The 15,597-nt window shown below is 37.7% G+C and overlaps 2 protein-coding genes across 3 annotated transcripts in view; one reads left to right on the top strand and one right to left on the bottom strand.

The window, feature by feature from the left end:
• The window catches only part of nadka (NAD kinase a), a 218,139-nt gene that overhangs the window by 59,294 nt on the left and 143,248 nt on the right, over nt 1-15,597 (top strand). The gene's annotated exons all lie outside the window — the stretch shown is intronic.
• On the bottom strand, nt 1,629-9,950 carry LOC113107882 (uncharacterized). Of its 2 annotated transcripts, XM_026270695.1 has the most exons (3): nt 9,332-9,950; nt 1,975-6,270; nt 1,629-1,681 (listed from the first exon to the last, which is right to left on the bottom strand). In XM_026270695.1, exons 1-2 carry the CDS (start codon nt 9,337-9,339, stop codon nt 4,296-4,298), a joined length of 1,983 nt encoding a protein of 660 aa, XP_026126480.1. In that variant the 5' UTR covers nt 9,340-9,950; the 3' UTR covers nt 1,629-1,681; nt 1,975-4,295. The 2 variants fall into 2 exon arrangements, with proteins under 2 accessions (XP_026126480.1, XP_026126479.1); XM_026270694.1 differs by lacking the exon at nt 9,332-9,950 and having other exon boundaries at nt 1,975-6,397.

Below are 15,597 nucleotides of genomic sequence, written 5' to 3'. Positions count from 1 at the left end.
TTAGTCCGGGACTAGGCTTAAGACTTGTCTGTAAAATCGGGGTATACTGTCTCCTTACCAATCACAACCTCTCTGAGTTGAAGAGTGGCCACTGAAGTCTTTCCATTGACTCCTCTCCAATTAAGGTTCTTCGCCAGAGAGTTGGCAATCAACCTCTTTAATATGCGCCAGGTGCAGTCGCGCGCGTCTGCCCCACCAATAAGCCCCAACCAGTTTATCTGAAACAGAATTAAAAAAAAGAAAAAAATTCTCAATAAAACATTTTTGTATATCCACTGTTTAAATTAGGGCTGGGCGATATATCTAACGATATGATCATGCGCATCTAATCAGTAAAGCTGCTTCCGTGAACACCGCTAAAATCTCCATCACATAATTGGATTGGCATTTAATAGACAGCAGAGGTGGGACTTTCAAGTCACAAGCAAGTCTTCAAGTCATATCCATAGCTCCAACCCTGATCAAACACATCTGAACACACTAATCAGTGTCTTCAGGATTACTGGAAGGCTATAGGCATGTGATATATACTAGGGTTGGAGCTAAACTCTGCAGAGATATCGGCGCTCCAGGAGCAAGTTTGCCCATACCTGGTATGGTTATATACATGGTCAATTGCATAACAATTTGGCACCCAAGAATTATGACAAGATTGATTCCAGAGAGCGTATCTTTACAGCCCTAATTTGTGTACCAGTTAAAACAAAACAAAAGATCAGTAACTGTGTAATTGTGCAAACAATTGTTAAAAAAAATCTGGCTCTGCTGAATCCTTTGCTCAAGGCTGAGCAGTCGTGGAAGGTCTTGCAGGGGCAGCAAACCTTCCTCAATGTCCAAAAGCTGTCCCTGGTCTTCCCGCAGCTACAACAATCTGAGGATGGTGGTTTGCTGGTCCAGCACCATCTCTAATTTTGTTAAAACCTCCCTCAGCAGGGCTAAGTTAAAGATATTTACAATATTTTACAATTAAAATACACACTACAAAACTGTACAATGTCATCCTCAGTCTTATTTAAAAAACAATAAACTTAAAAGTAAGATGACTGAGTGGAAATCACTGTAGGACCAACCTGGTTCTGATGATTGCTGGGGGGCAATTCGGAACGTCTGACAACTCCGCAGCGCTATAAAAGAACACTGTTGTGAATTGAGGAAAAAGTCCTACAAATGAAATACTTACAAAAGAAAGTCAAATCAAAAGCGAAGGAATACACTCACGTGGGACATCGTCCATCGGCTGCCAATTTTGCAACATCTCTGTATATGACCCTTGTGGTGGTGGTGCTGCTGCTGCTGGCAATGTGGTGATGGGAACAGGGGTGAAAGTGGTGTTTGGGATGACTACAGGGAGGTTTACAGTGGGGGCAGGTGGAAGAAGTTGCTTGGGGGGTGGGCCAGACTCCTCCTCTGAATCCAGTAAGCAACCTCCAGGTGGGCCAATTCGAACACTCTTCCTATTTTAAACAAAAAATTAATTAATCAAAATGAAATGGAAACTTCTAAATCGCCAACTTCTTGCTAATTCTAAAAAATAAATCTGGAAAACAGGTCTTTAAATACAGCCTGAACGCATCAAGAAATAGCACCAGTGACATGCTGAACAAATATCTGTACATTTTACGCCTTGGTGGTGACCAGGTCTCTGCCTCTTTAGCCTTCCTTCTGCCCTCTTCATAGCTGTCTGCAAAATTCAGTTGAATTTAACGTTTTCAAAATTTCTTCAGGATCACTCAATTAGTTAAAAACTTAGTACTTCACTAGCCTAATCTTACGAATTACACATACAACATATGAAACACAGTGCTGAGCCTAATAATTGTCTGTTAGGCTCCTGAGTGGACAATATAATCTAATAATGGACTACAGAATTCTATGATCCCACATTACATAACAATTAACTTATGATCAAGAATAAATAAAGTTACAATAATGTGAAAGAAAAAGTGAAACCTAGCATGAAAATGTAAAATTTACCTGTTGAAAACATTGTTCGGACTTCCCAACTTCCCCAGTCACAGTTAGGAGGTGTCTTGTTTTTAATGGCCAGGTGAAGGGCCATACCCCTCAGTGAATTAGGCCAATAGCACTGGCCATTCTCCACCCAAATGGCTGGAACCAGCTCCACCTCATGTGACTCAACAAATTCAACAATTTTGAACATGTCTGTTTGGGGAAAAAAATAAACAAGTGTAGTATTTACAAGTATATACACAGGTGTCAACTTTTTTTTTGCACACATTCACTACATCGCTTCCAGTGAACAGGTTTGACTACTTTAGTAATTTCCATTAATACAAATCTTAATGTTAAAGCTAATTTTATAGCAACAGTTTGGACAGGACCCTTTTCTATTATAATATGACAATGCCTCTATGTATGAGGCAATCTTTGGAGTTTGGTGATGAGTTTTTAGTTCAAGGTCTGCATTTAAAGTCACACCAGAAGTGTTCAGCTGCGATTAAGAGTTGGCTTTCTGCAGACCAGTCAAGTTCTTCCACACTGACTCAATCAATCATTTATTTTTTAAGATTGCCTCATACACAGAGGCACTCAAGGATATTACTAAAGTAGTCAAACCTGTTCACTGGAAGAGGGTGAGCGAATACTTTTGGTAATATAGTGTATGTGTTTTTTATTTTTCTGCCCTGACACCCAGATAGTTAATCAAAAATGAAAATTTTCTGTAACTTTTTTCTTGAGCAAAACATTAAAGACGATTTTTAGCTGAAGATTTTTGTGTTCCTTGGTTATTCACAGAATGCAAGTCAAAGAATAACATCCCTTTTAGAATCAAAATAAAAACTATACAGGCAAACCAAGATTAATACCCGTGTGTACGTCGTTATGCAACAAATTTGTAAATTTACAGCAGAATTAAATTTTTGGGTGAAATGTCCCATTAAAGCACAACTCCACTTCCAGAATAAAAATAAGTCCACCACTGAAGTACACTATAAAGAGAAAAATACTGGAATGTTTTCCTAAATAAAATTAATTTCTTTGCAACTGAAAATAACTAGGCTGCACAACATTGCCAACCAGACAGGTCTTAATATCATTACCACCAAGTTATGTGCATCAGTCCAATTGGATCACAGTTGATGGCAGCCCACTTGTGAGGAATTCACCTACCTGGAAAGTTCATTTGGCACTGACAATGCAGTTGGCAAGATATTAATGCACATCTTGGGAAGGCTCATAGCACCTTTGCTAGACTCTGGCCGACCTGTAAGTTATGTACTGTATAGCTATACAGAAGAACAGTGTGGTGGTTGAGATCAAATGCAGATGGTTGAGATGGCTTGGGCATTTATTAAGAATGGACCAGCACCACATCCCGAATGTGGCACTTAAAATGGACACCACCTGGTAAGAGAAAACAAGGAAGACCAAAGATCACCTAGAGGAGGACAGTGACATCAGAGCTGGAAGAAATGCATCTCACCTGGAGCGAGCCACAATATGGGGTCAGATGATAGTGGCCTTATGTCCCTATCCTTATGGGAATAAAGAGGATTAAGTAAGTAAGTAATGTTATTTGCTGTACCACACCACCTAAGATGCAGATGAGTTTGTTTCTTCATGGAAATAGATTTGGTAAAGTGTAGCTTCACATCACATGCTCATTAATGGATTCTTTGTAGAGAAACAAAGGATAAAAACATCAAAATAATCCACACCACTCCAGTAAAGTCCACCAATTAATATTTTGTGAAGCCACTTTAGTAAACAAATCTATCATCAAGACATTTTTAACTTAAAACTGTTACTTTTGGATGAAATACAAGTCTATAATGAAATGTCAGGAGATAAATCTGCACAAATCAAGCACTGTTTACAAGCAGAAATAGTCTAAAACAGTGGAGTTTATGACTTAAGCTGTTAGAAGCGTGCAACCTTTTTCTTCAAGACATTAACTGATGGACTGGATTGGTGTGGACTACTTGTGGATTGTGATGTTTTTATAAGCTGTTTGGACGGCACCCATTCACTGCAGGGCATCCATTGCTGAGACAGTGATGCAGAGACACATTTCTCCAAATCCGTTCCCATGAAGAAACAAACTCGTGTACATTTTAGATAGGCCAAGGGTGAGTACAATTTCAGAAAGATGCTTAAAAAATATAGAACAAGTAAAACATGAAAGACATTAGAAGTAGATGTGATTATGAACAAAGCTTGATGAAAATTAAGTGAACTTTGTTCAGTTCAAATGAATTTTGCAAAGCCCTTTTAAGAAAAGGGGAGAGCACAGCTTAAAAAAAATCTGCACAATAAGAAAGGGCTAAATGAAATCAGTGGTACAAGTGCAGCAATGGCACTGCAACAAATTTGTCTTGATTTGGCAACCTCACATACTTCTCAACATGGTCAAATAACTCAATGGTTTTCAGCCTCGATGAGATTTTTCCAACCAGGTAGATGCCCAAATCACATGAACTCAGAGGATACTCAAAAAATGGTTCCATTAATTCATATTCTCTGAAGACAATATATATTTTGTCCTGACACTGAAGGATATTGTCAATCAAAGCAATGCAGCCACCAATCTTAACACATCTGTCTCCCTCGCTTGATGCATCTATTTTGGTACCACCTATGACAAGCTCCTGGAACTGAAGTACAGATATGTTCATCATAGAGGGTGGAAGTGGGCCAGAATCATGCTCCTTCTGCAACCTTTTCTTTCCATGTGAAGCTTCATCATTTCCTGTAAAAGGATCAATTTCAGAGATTCGCCGAATAACCTGGGCTAGTGGATGATGCGGGGTTCTTATCATCTTTTTCATCTTACCTATATAATCCTCAAATGGAAATCCGGATATTAGGTCAAGATTTCCATGTATTCGAACATCCTCAGAAAGATGGGTTAGTCCATGAAGATTGTAAGTGACAAATTCTGGACCATACAGTTTGCCAAAATGTGTCACAAATGACACAAGTAATGTGTGTGCAAAGTCATGAAGATCTGCAGACAATGAAGGACTTGCAAGGATGAAAATGGCAACTGATAACAACATGAAATTGTTGTAGACTGAACCTGACAGCACATTTTGGAGAACCACTGGCCCAGTGTACAACAAGAACTGTCGCAACTCTGTGGCTTTCCACCGGAGTCTTTCTAAAAGCCCTCTTGGTTTACGAGCGAAGTCCGTAGGAATGAAACCTCTTAAGCCTACAAGTGCACTAGAGATAAGCTTCATCTGATGAGAAGACAAGCGGGATGGCAAAGGCCCTGATGTAATCCATACATCTAACAGTCTCCGCACTACACCAAGACAGACAAGGTGCATGTAATCATGAGGAAAGCATGACACCATGCCTATACCTACATCAGTTAATGGTGACTTTGTCACGTGATGGTCTTCATCATTCATCATTTTGAAAGACAGATCTGTCCGGAGTGCACTGTTGACTTTTGGAAAAGTCATTCTGTGTTTAAGATAAACACCTGTTTGAACACACTTGTCACATCCTGAGTAACCAGTATGACTTTTCGTTCCTTTAATGAAAGCTCTTGCTGGCGCATCACAGATGACAGAATTGACCTTCAAGAAGCACTGTTTCCCTTTGATGAAGAATCCTTTGCTTAGTTCTTGCAACTCACTGACAAGATCTTGTAAATATGCAACCAGACAACTTGGCTTTGAGACACCACAAAACAGAGCAATGACAACTGGCTTTTTCACAACACCCTGTAGCAAGCCAAGGATTGGCCAGAACTGTACTGAGGAACTCTTAAACAGAGGTAGTCCATCTACGTTCAGCTGCAATTTAAATTCATGCCTGTTTGGAATCTGAGACCAGATGCGATCCATGCTTTTTGCAAAAGCTTTCAAAATGCCGACATAGTGGTAAGTACCACCAGCAACAACTTGGATGCTGTAGGAGGTAGTGGTATGTAGAAGAGTTCTGGCATCCTTTGGTAGGAAAGGATGATAAACTCTCAAGATGGCCAGAAGTGCAGTCAAAGCTACCAAAGACACCCTGAAATGAACTGCCCAGTCGCACAAAGAGTCAGTTAGTGATGTACTGACATTTACTATGTCATCATCACTCTGCGAATCATCTTCACTGTCAAATTTATGTGATGCCTGACCCTGATCACCCTGATTCTGGTCCTCCTCTGTGATATTTACAGTGGCATTCTCTGCAGCTCCAGTGATCTGCATCTCATCAGGAAAGGAAGAAAATAAAGAACTCACCCTTTTCACTGCTCGTTTTCTAACACTACGTCTATCCATGTTTTTACCTTTTTCTTTCTCCAACCTAAGGAAAAATACAAGTGAGAAATAAACATTAATCAACATTTACATTAACTAAATCATACACTTGTTTTAAAAACACTAATTTATTCACTGTGTATTGTAAATATATTAAACCAGTGGTGCAACCAGTGTAAAGGTATATGCAAGCTCCATTATACTCAAATATTATGTGGAAGCTGATTACATCAAGATATTTACATTTATGCCTACATTTAATCATGACAGACACTTATCCAAACCAAGTTACAAATGAGCACAATAGAACCACAACATGAACAAAATGTTAAGTAAGTGCTATGATATTTAAGTCAGGTAGCCTAGTTAATATTTAATAAAAAAATTAAAAAAGTATATATATATATATATATATATATATATATATATATATATATATATATATACACACACATACATAAATACACACTGTATATGTTTTTAAAATGGCACAGATTTTTAAATACCTGAAAGTACACTCTTAATAGTCAGTGAAGCATTATAATGTGATATCTTGATAATCAAGTATTATTTAATGATAGAACTTTGGTAATTATAATTAAATCTTGGTAACAGTTTGAATGCAGACATTTTAACTAAATTTAGAACTGATGGTGGTTCTTTGTTGATCATTCAGTGTTTCTGTAAAAAAGGGGGGGGACTAGCAATAATACTGATAAGATGATAATAATAATAATAATAATAATAATAATACGAATTCTACTAATAAGAACAGTAATGGATTCATGAATATTAATCAGGTTGTCTGCATTCGGTCAAACTGATTTGCTCTGTAGGTGAGCACCAGCCAATTTGATTCCGCTTGCGCATTAGTTCCGCCCACTGCTAAGGAACTCCGTTATTTCTACAGAAAAATACAACAAAGAATATCATTCTGCATGTAATTAGACTCTCTCGCTCATGCTCTCTCTCAATCTCTCAATTTGCGCGTGTGAGAAAAAGCTACGGCGAGTCGTCCGTCTTCACACTAGAGCTCACCGTACGTCAAGCACAGGTTTCAAAGATCTCTCAACGAGATAGAAATCTGATGTACTCAGTCAGAGTGTTTAGCGCAGAATTTACACTTTATCTTCAACTTACACACTGGCGAGTAAAATCTAATAGTTTAATTGTCAGTGGCTAATATTAGATGTAATATAGTCGCCAGAGTCAAGATTTAGTCGCATATGCTAGAGCTTTACTCGCAAAGGGATGTCCCTGAGAAGGATCAACATCACATTATGCATAACAGTTCCTAATGATTTAATGCATACAAATATTTACGGCTCATCTGCTTGCCTGCATCACCAATGGAAATATAGCTACAAAATTTGTGTTTTTAATTTACTTTTAATGCGTTCAAATCAAGTGCTGTTTTTTTATAGTGAACTTATTCAAATACTGTAATGGGTGCTGTAAATTTGCAGTTTGTTCACATAATTTTGTTTTTATTCTTTTAACGCTCGTGCTGCAGTTCTATGCCCTCCACCGCTTCGCACCAAGTTAGCGTTGAAAACTATGTACACTTATGCAGTCAAAGTTCATTAAACAACTCAAGTGAGTTAATATTAAACCATAAATACTTTAAGGCAACACATATGTTTATTGTTGGCTTAAATCTAGTTAAATTATGCCTATAGAGCTCGGGCGTAGACGTTATGGAATGGTGCATTGTGGGTAACGGCGGCCATTTTAGAGGCATCGCAAAGCAGGTTTGTAATAAGATAATAGCCGGTCTCCAGAAAAAGTTATAGAACGTGACAAAAAAAAGTTGCCTATACCTATACGGACAAACTTAATAATGAAGCCAAACAACGCTACTTTAAAAAAAAAAAAAAAATCGATTGTAATCGATCCCTATGAACACATGACAGTTTACCAAGCCTCATTTTCCCTGATAATTTCTCCTACCGGGTCTGTGGAGTGAGCGCTTACACCTCCGATCAATTAAAAAAATTAAAATCACTGGAGGCTCACCTGCAGATCACAAATGGATCTGCAAATTAAACGTGGAGAAAACAATCGTTCTCACTAAGGAAATAGTGGTGACACACACACACATACACACACACTTATCAGATTCTGCGAGCTATGAAGCTTGTCTATGCGGGTTTGTTACACTTCAGGAGTAATTACTCACCTATCATACTTACAAAAATCCACTGTTTTCATCCGGTAGTTTTGTAATCCGGTATAATATTGACGAACATTCACCTCAGACACAACCCACCATTCACCAAAACAAGACGCTTATCTTCCTATTTTGAAGTTCGTTCCAGTTTTTTTATTTATTTTTTTTAAACAAGTTGTTCAAATTTGTTAAATACAGTCAGCACAAAAATAGCAAAAAGCGATCAGAGACCATACACAACATGTCTCACCATAACTATGTATTATAATATTATCGAAGGTGATGGTTTCCCTCCGTACAGCGGCGACCCAAGCCATCTGACGCCTCTTGGTGATTTCAGACACCTTGTGTTTTTTTTCCAAGTAGGAAAATGTTGAAAACTAATATGATTGACGAGGCGTTTGCCCTGTCGATCATGAAACCGATTACAGCAGTTCACAATACAGCAATACTGAACCATTTTCCAAAAAAATAATCAAAATTAATGACCAAATGACCAACGTTACCTAATGCCTACTATACAGTACATCTACTTCTGTACCGCGATTCCCACAATGCATTGCGACGTGACGCAACGATCCCGACCTCTATATCTGGCCTGACTTTTTTTTTTTTTTTTTACATCCAACATAACGTTAGCTAGGCTAACATTAATAACTGTACTAGACGGAAGACAAGATACAGAAAAATATACTTACCAAAGTGTGTATTTTATTTCTATGTCAAAAGATATTTAAGAATTCCTGCGATGCTAAAATGTGTTGACTAATTAACCTAACAAATTGGAGAGTTCCGGTTTAGCTAACAATTTGTTGACAAATTTATTAACCGTTTTGATTGTGGTATATATATTCAAAGACTATAGAATATCCTTAATAGTCTTAAAGAGACTTTGGTATATTTCACATCTTACAAAATTAAATAATGCTCCACTTACCAGTTCATGCGTCGAAGTGAGGTCCCTTTTCCCGCTCTGTGGGATTAAAATTGATGACGAAAGTCGTCTTGTGGCCGTTTCAAAGCAAGTGAGCCGACTGTCGCTCCACAGAATCGGGCCGTGTGCTTGATAGATATCCGTCTGCCGCATAATATTTATAAATGGTGCCAAACAGCGTGACGGCTGGTCTGTGTCAGTTCCAATCGGGCACCGTATGTCCGTCCACAAAGACAATGCAATGTGCATGTTTATGTACCCTTTTTTAATTGTTTTTGTTGTTTCTGTAAATATTATTCTGTTATTATAATATTTAATAATAATTATTATTATTTTATCATGATTTTATAATCATCATGAAAAATCAACTGGGTAAAAATGGACATTACAAGTATTATAGGCCAGTTTTTGTTGTTGATATCATCATCATCATCATTAATTTCCAAGTCATTGCACCAAACAGCTCAGTCACACTTAAGCCGTAATAGGGCCAGATACAATGCAATGTACCTAATACAACTACAAGACGCCAGACTTGGTGCGACCACGTGAGACAGTATGTCAGCCGACCCGGACTCCAGCCGATTGTGCCGACACTCAGCCAGAATCGGGCCGACTATGCTTGCTATCTGGGATATTACAGATGCTTTGTCAAATTTAAATTGAACCGCGGTCCCAGCACGAGCCGTGTGTGGTGAACCGAATGGTTCATTTAAAAAAAACAACAACAACAACCTAGAAGCAACAGTTTTTTATCCTATTGATTCAGGAAAAAGGTATTATTGTCATCCTTTTATTGCCCTCTTTGCAAAAAAAGCTGTGATTTTTTTCCATGACTGGCTTTCATAGTTTACAAAGATAAAATCATTTTTTGATAGACCTTTTTTGATTATACTTATTTTAGTATAATCATATCAATTGAAAACGTAGCATTAAAAGGTATAATAGTGTTACTTTTTACCATATACAATTTTATAAAATTAGCAGCTAGCTAGCAACAGCTTTCTTTGTGCTTTTCTAGTTTCATCTCACTCCAGTCTAACTTTAACCCTTTCGAGTCGATTAACGCATATATGCGTTTTGAGTCATTTTCACCTGATAACCCTGAAAAGAACTTAAATTACACTCTCAGTTTTAATCGTACAGATAAGAGCAATACATCAATCGAATCTGTAAAGGGTCTAGTTTTTTTTGGATACAGACATAATAACAAAAAACCTTTGTGCACTTATAAAATAAAAATAACAAACAAGGTGCGCTGTCTACAGTCTTTATCTCCGCTGATCGTCATGTACAAACATTTCATTAAAATGAACTGTAACTCCGTGAATACTCAACGAAGAGACATGAGAGAGATATCTATAGAAAGCCTGGAATGTCTACTTTTAAACTAAACAAGTGCTGCCGAAAACAAATATTCTGAGATAAAGTAATCCATATGAAAACAACGCAATGTCTGTTTTTCATATCTCCGCTCATTATATCTAATGTGACCACGCCCCCGCGCTTAACGCGCTATTCAGATTCAAACTGAAGCGCGCGGCTTGAATACGCCCACACAGAAGAAAAAGCAGCGAGACTATTCTTCAAGTTTTTATTTTATTTTACTGTTTGCTTCGCGATGAGAGGAATAAGACATAATTCACCCCAAAAAGATGTGTTGTGTTTGAGGATTTGAGAAATGGATTTCCTCAGAAAAAAGAATGAAGCGCTTTATTCAACAGAGATCATAAACATGAGTAAGTCTCTTTTTATTTATTTGTACTAGTTTTCACATAACGTGTAAACATTTTACTAGTTAGACTTTTTCCAAATACTTTTTCCAAACTATAATTCCTGACTAAATGTATAATCAAGTGAAACATTATGAAGTTTCAATAACAATATACAATACTATACCATTCAAAAGCTTGATGTAAATAATATAAATGTGACAAATAGAGATAACTCTAACAAATGTAAAAACAATGCAGTTCTTTCAATTTATTCCCCCTAAAAAAAACCTGAAAAATATTATCAGCTCTTTTCAACATTAATAATAATAATAATAATGATGATGATAATAAATGGGGTTTATTTGGTAGAAAATAAGATTGTTAAAAGGATTTCTGAAGGATTGTGTGACTAGAGAAAGGATGCCAAAAAATTTGAAAGTCAGCTTTGATTGTTCCTAATAAACTGTTTAACTGCTCCCCCAAGTGGATATTAAGTTATGTTGTGGGATAATTAAATATATTCTTAATAAACTGCAAACATAAAATTATATAGGCCTACTTTTATTTTGTTCTCACATTCTTTCTTGTAAGTCCTCCCTCAGAGTGGCACAGTTGAATGGGAGGCTCATTATGCAGCTCATTATGCAGGCCTTTGTCTTCTCAGGTGTAAATCACAATGATATTCATGATAGTTGACGCCTACTCGCATATGACTTTTACCAACAAAAAGTGTTTTAGAAAATTTAAATCAATATATTGTTTTCTGTGAGTGAGTAAATAAGATGATTTTCACATCATTCAGAAAGAAAAATTATAGGCTACAAGCTCCAGTTCTCAACTTTTCCGGCAATCAATTTTATGTATGTGTTTTATTGCCTTATTCAAGTGATTTAACATTTTTAGTTTTTCACTAACCATGCATAACATTTTTTTTCTCAAAAATACAATCATGTACATGCATGCATTTCACATATTATTATAGCCCAGTTTGTGCTGATTACAGTGATATTAGACTTTACCCATTTAGATATTTATAAGAAACTGAAAAAAGCACAAATGTCAGGGCATGACAAAACTTCTCAAGGCCCCAAAAATACCCTTAGACTCCAGAGGGTTAAACTAAATGGTTTTATAGGTAATTAACTGCACATTGCCTTAGGCCTATACATACTGAGGATTATTAAGGCTAAATTTTACTAAACACTCTTGCTAAATGGGGTAACCACACTTACTTTCTCATTTCTTTATTTTTTTGCATTTATTTAAAGTTATGTCAGCTGCATGTGCGGAATGCTTGTCACAAGTTGTAAGAGAATATAAGGCAACTTTTTTTTGACTGCAATTCACACCCAGCGGTAATTCAGCCAAAAATATTTTCCGAATGCACCACGTGAAACATGGATTCGGTCTTCCGACCTTAGGATGAGTAGATTTTGATGCGAGGAGAGAGCAAAGACAGAACTGGAGACGGATAGTGCGCACGCGGGGGAGGGGCACTGTGCTCGTTCTCTCCGTCACTCCGTCAGTAGCCTGCTTCACTCACAAAACCCAATTACAGATCAAATAAGGCTTTGGCGGGACAAAAAATTGTTTTGGCGGCTGCCAAAAAATTTTCAATGTAGGAAAAACCCTGCAATGATAAACTTTCACTATATGATGGTTAAACTGTGCAATTAATCCGCAAATCACATTTGTCAAGGGCTGGGGAGAAGCTGGCCCGTACAGTTAATGAATAATGGATCAACTACGACAGCCTACATCGCACATCCTGCGATGTGACTATCGTGGATTCGTACATCGCGATATCGATGCTTAAACTACACATCGTGCAGCCCTAGTGTGCATTATGTTAAAGCCGGGTTATTATGAAGATTTACTATTTCTTGTTAGAGAAATCAACGCCAACCTTCCACCGAAAGTCACACTTGGTTACGATCACATCAAAAACAGGATATTTCTAAAAGCACCTACAAACACATATTTTATGGGAAGTTGGCTATTATTCTAGGATTAAAGTCTGGTGTGTATCTAGGAACTGCAAAACAGCAACCCGAATATATTTCTGACGGAGCACCTGTCATCACATACACACCGCATCAAGCTGACATAAGAGGTGCATTTTATAGCATGTACATATACAGTGATATGATTGAATATCAATCAGTAGGTGATTCGTATGTACCGCTACTGAGAACTGTACATATAGACAGTACATCTAATGACAGCGTTAGTGTTAGATTTGACAAGCCGCATTACGTACCTGTGAATAAATCTAATGTTACAGATATTTTCATTGAGGTTAAAGACGATCAGAACAAACACGTGCGTTTCACTTATGGTAAAGTTGTTGCTAAACTTCACTTCAGACCGGTGAAATAAGTTTTAGTTTTAGCAAAACTATTACGCAACTGTGGACCCTGAACGATATGTCACATACTGCAGGAACCAGGTCCTGTTTTGTACAGAGCAAGCATAGGTGGCATCTTCAAATCTCTTTTAAGGACAGCACTACTGTTGTTGATAAGAGGTTTTAGTATAATAAAACCACATCTGAAAACTGCTGCTAGAAATATAGCTAGCGATGTTGTGACCAGCACTCTATCAAGATCGTATAACGACAATAATAATAATAATAACAGACAAAATGGCAACGGCTTAATGGTGATGTCACAAGGTTCTTTTAAACCACCAGGTGAGCCTCTACATAGGGGGAGTGGCCGTGTGAAGAAAGCTAAACGTCGCAGTAACAAGCGTGTGGCCCCAAAACATAACCGGCGCCCCCGCACTAAACGTGTAAAGAAAACCGTCCATACCAAAAGACTTCTGAACACTATTTTCTAAACATGGCTCTATTCCATCGCATGTCCGAGGAGTGTATTAAATCAGAGTTAGATTTACTCACGATCCCCATGACACAGACGTCCATTGAAAAAAATACTTACGTCGAAATACCACCTCTAACCGCAATAACCGATTCATCACCATTATAATTTTTTATCGCTGGCACAGGAGAGGATTATTTGGACTTTAATCATAGTCTTGCCAATCAATCACCTTTATTTATATAGTGCTTTAAACAAAATACATTGCATCAAAGCACTGAACAACATTCATTTGGAAAACAGTGTGTCAATAATGCAAAATGATAGTTAAAGGCAGTTCATCACTGAATTCAGTTATGGCATCTCTGTTCAGATTAAATAGTGTCTGTGCATTTATTTGCAATCAAGTCAATGATATCGCTGTAGATTAGGTGACCCCAACTAAGCAAGCCAGAGGCGACAGCGGCAAGGAAACCGAAACTCCATCAGTGACAGAATGGAGAAAAAAACCTTGGGAGAAACCAGGCTCAGTTGGGGGGCCAGTTCTCCTCTGACCAGACGAAACCAGTAGTTCAATTCCAGGCTGCAGCAAAGTCAGATTGTGCAGAAGAATCATCTGTTTCCTGTGGTCTTGTCCTGGTGCTCCTCTGAGACAAGGTCTTTACAGGGGATCTGTATCTGGGGCGTCTAGTTGTCCTGGTCTCCGCTGTCTTTCAGGGCAGTAGAGGTCCTTTCTAGGTGCTGATCCACCATCTGATCTGGATATGTACTGGATCCGGGTGACTGCAGTGACCCTCTGGTCTGGATACAAACTGGATCTGGTGGCCACGGTGACCTCGGAACAAGAGAGAAACAGACAAATATTAGCGTAGATGCCATTCTTCTAATGATGTAGAAGGTACATAGGGTGTTATGTGAAGTGTTTCCGGTTCCGGTTTACCTAATTAATGCAGCCTAAAAATCCTTTAACGGATTTGGATATTAAAAGCATATTAGTATGTTATGTGTATGCCAGGTTAAAGAGATGGGTCTTTAATCTACATTTAAACTGCAAGAGTGTGTCTGCCTCCCGAACAATGTTAGGTAGGTTATTCCAGAGTTTAGGCGCCAAATAGGAAAAGGACCTGCCGCCCGCAGTTAATTTTGATATTTTAGGTATTATCAAATTGCCTGAGTTTTGAGAACATAGCGGACGTAGAGGAGTATAATGTACAAGGAGCTCATTCAAATACTGAGGTGCTAAACCATTCAGGGCTTTATAAGTAATAAGCAATATTTTTAAATCTATACAATGTTTGATAGGGAGCCAGTGCAGCAATGACAGGACCGGGCTAATATGGTCATACTTCCTGGTTCTAGTAAGAACTCTTGCTGCTGCATTTTGGACTAGCTGTAGTTTGCATGCAGAACAACCACCCAAATAAAGCATTACAATAATCTAACCTTGAAGTCATAAATGCATGGATTAACATTTCTGCATTTTGATTGCGATCAAATGGCACACCTTAATAAAAACTTAATACATAACACAACACAATTATTTTTAAAACATATTTACGCACACAAAAAATAAATAAATACATACATAAATAAAAAAATAAAAAACAATTAAAAAGATAACCAGGCAGTAGTATCGAGTGAGGGTGAATTAAACAACTGTCCATCAGTGGCAGTAGATTGTGGCATAGTCTTTGACGTGTGCTTTTTACGAACTCCTTTTTTCATGGGGTTA

Source organism: Carassius auratus, chromosome 8 (assembly GCF_003368295.1).
Source record: "Carassius auratus strain Wakin chromosome 8, ASM336829v1, whole genome shotgun sequence".
NCBI classification, from domain to species: Eukaryota; Metazoa; Chordata; class Actinopteri; order Cypriniformes; family Cyprinidae; genus Carassius; species Carassius auratus.
The sequence above is the reverse complement of the archived record's forward strand: the minus strand, read 5'-3'. Positions and strand labels throughout refer to the sequence as shown.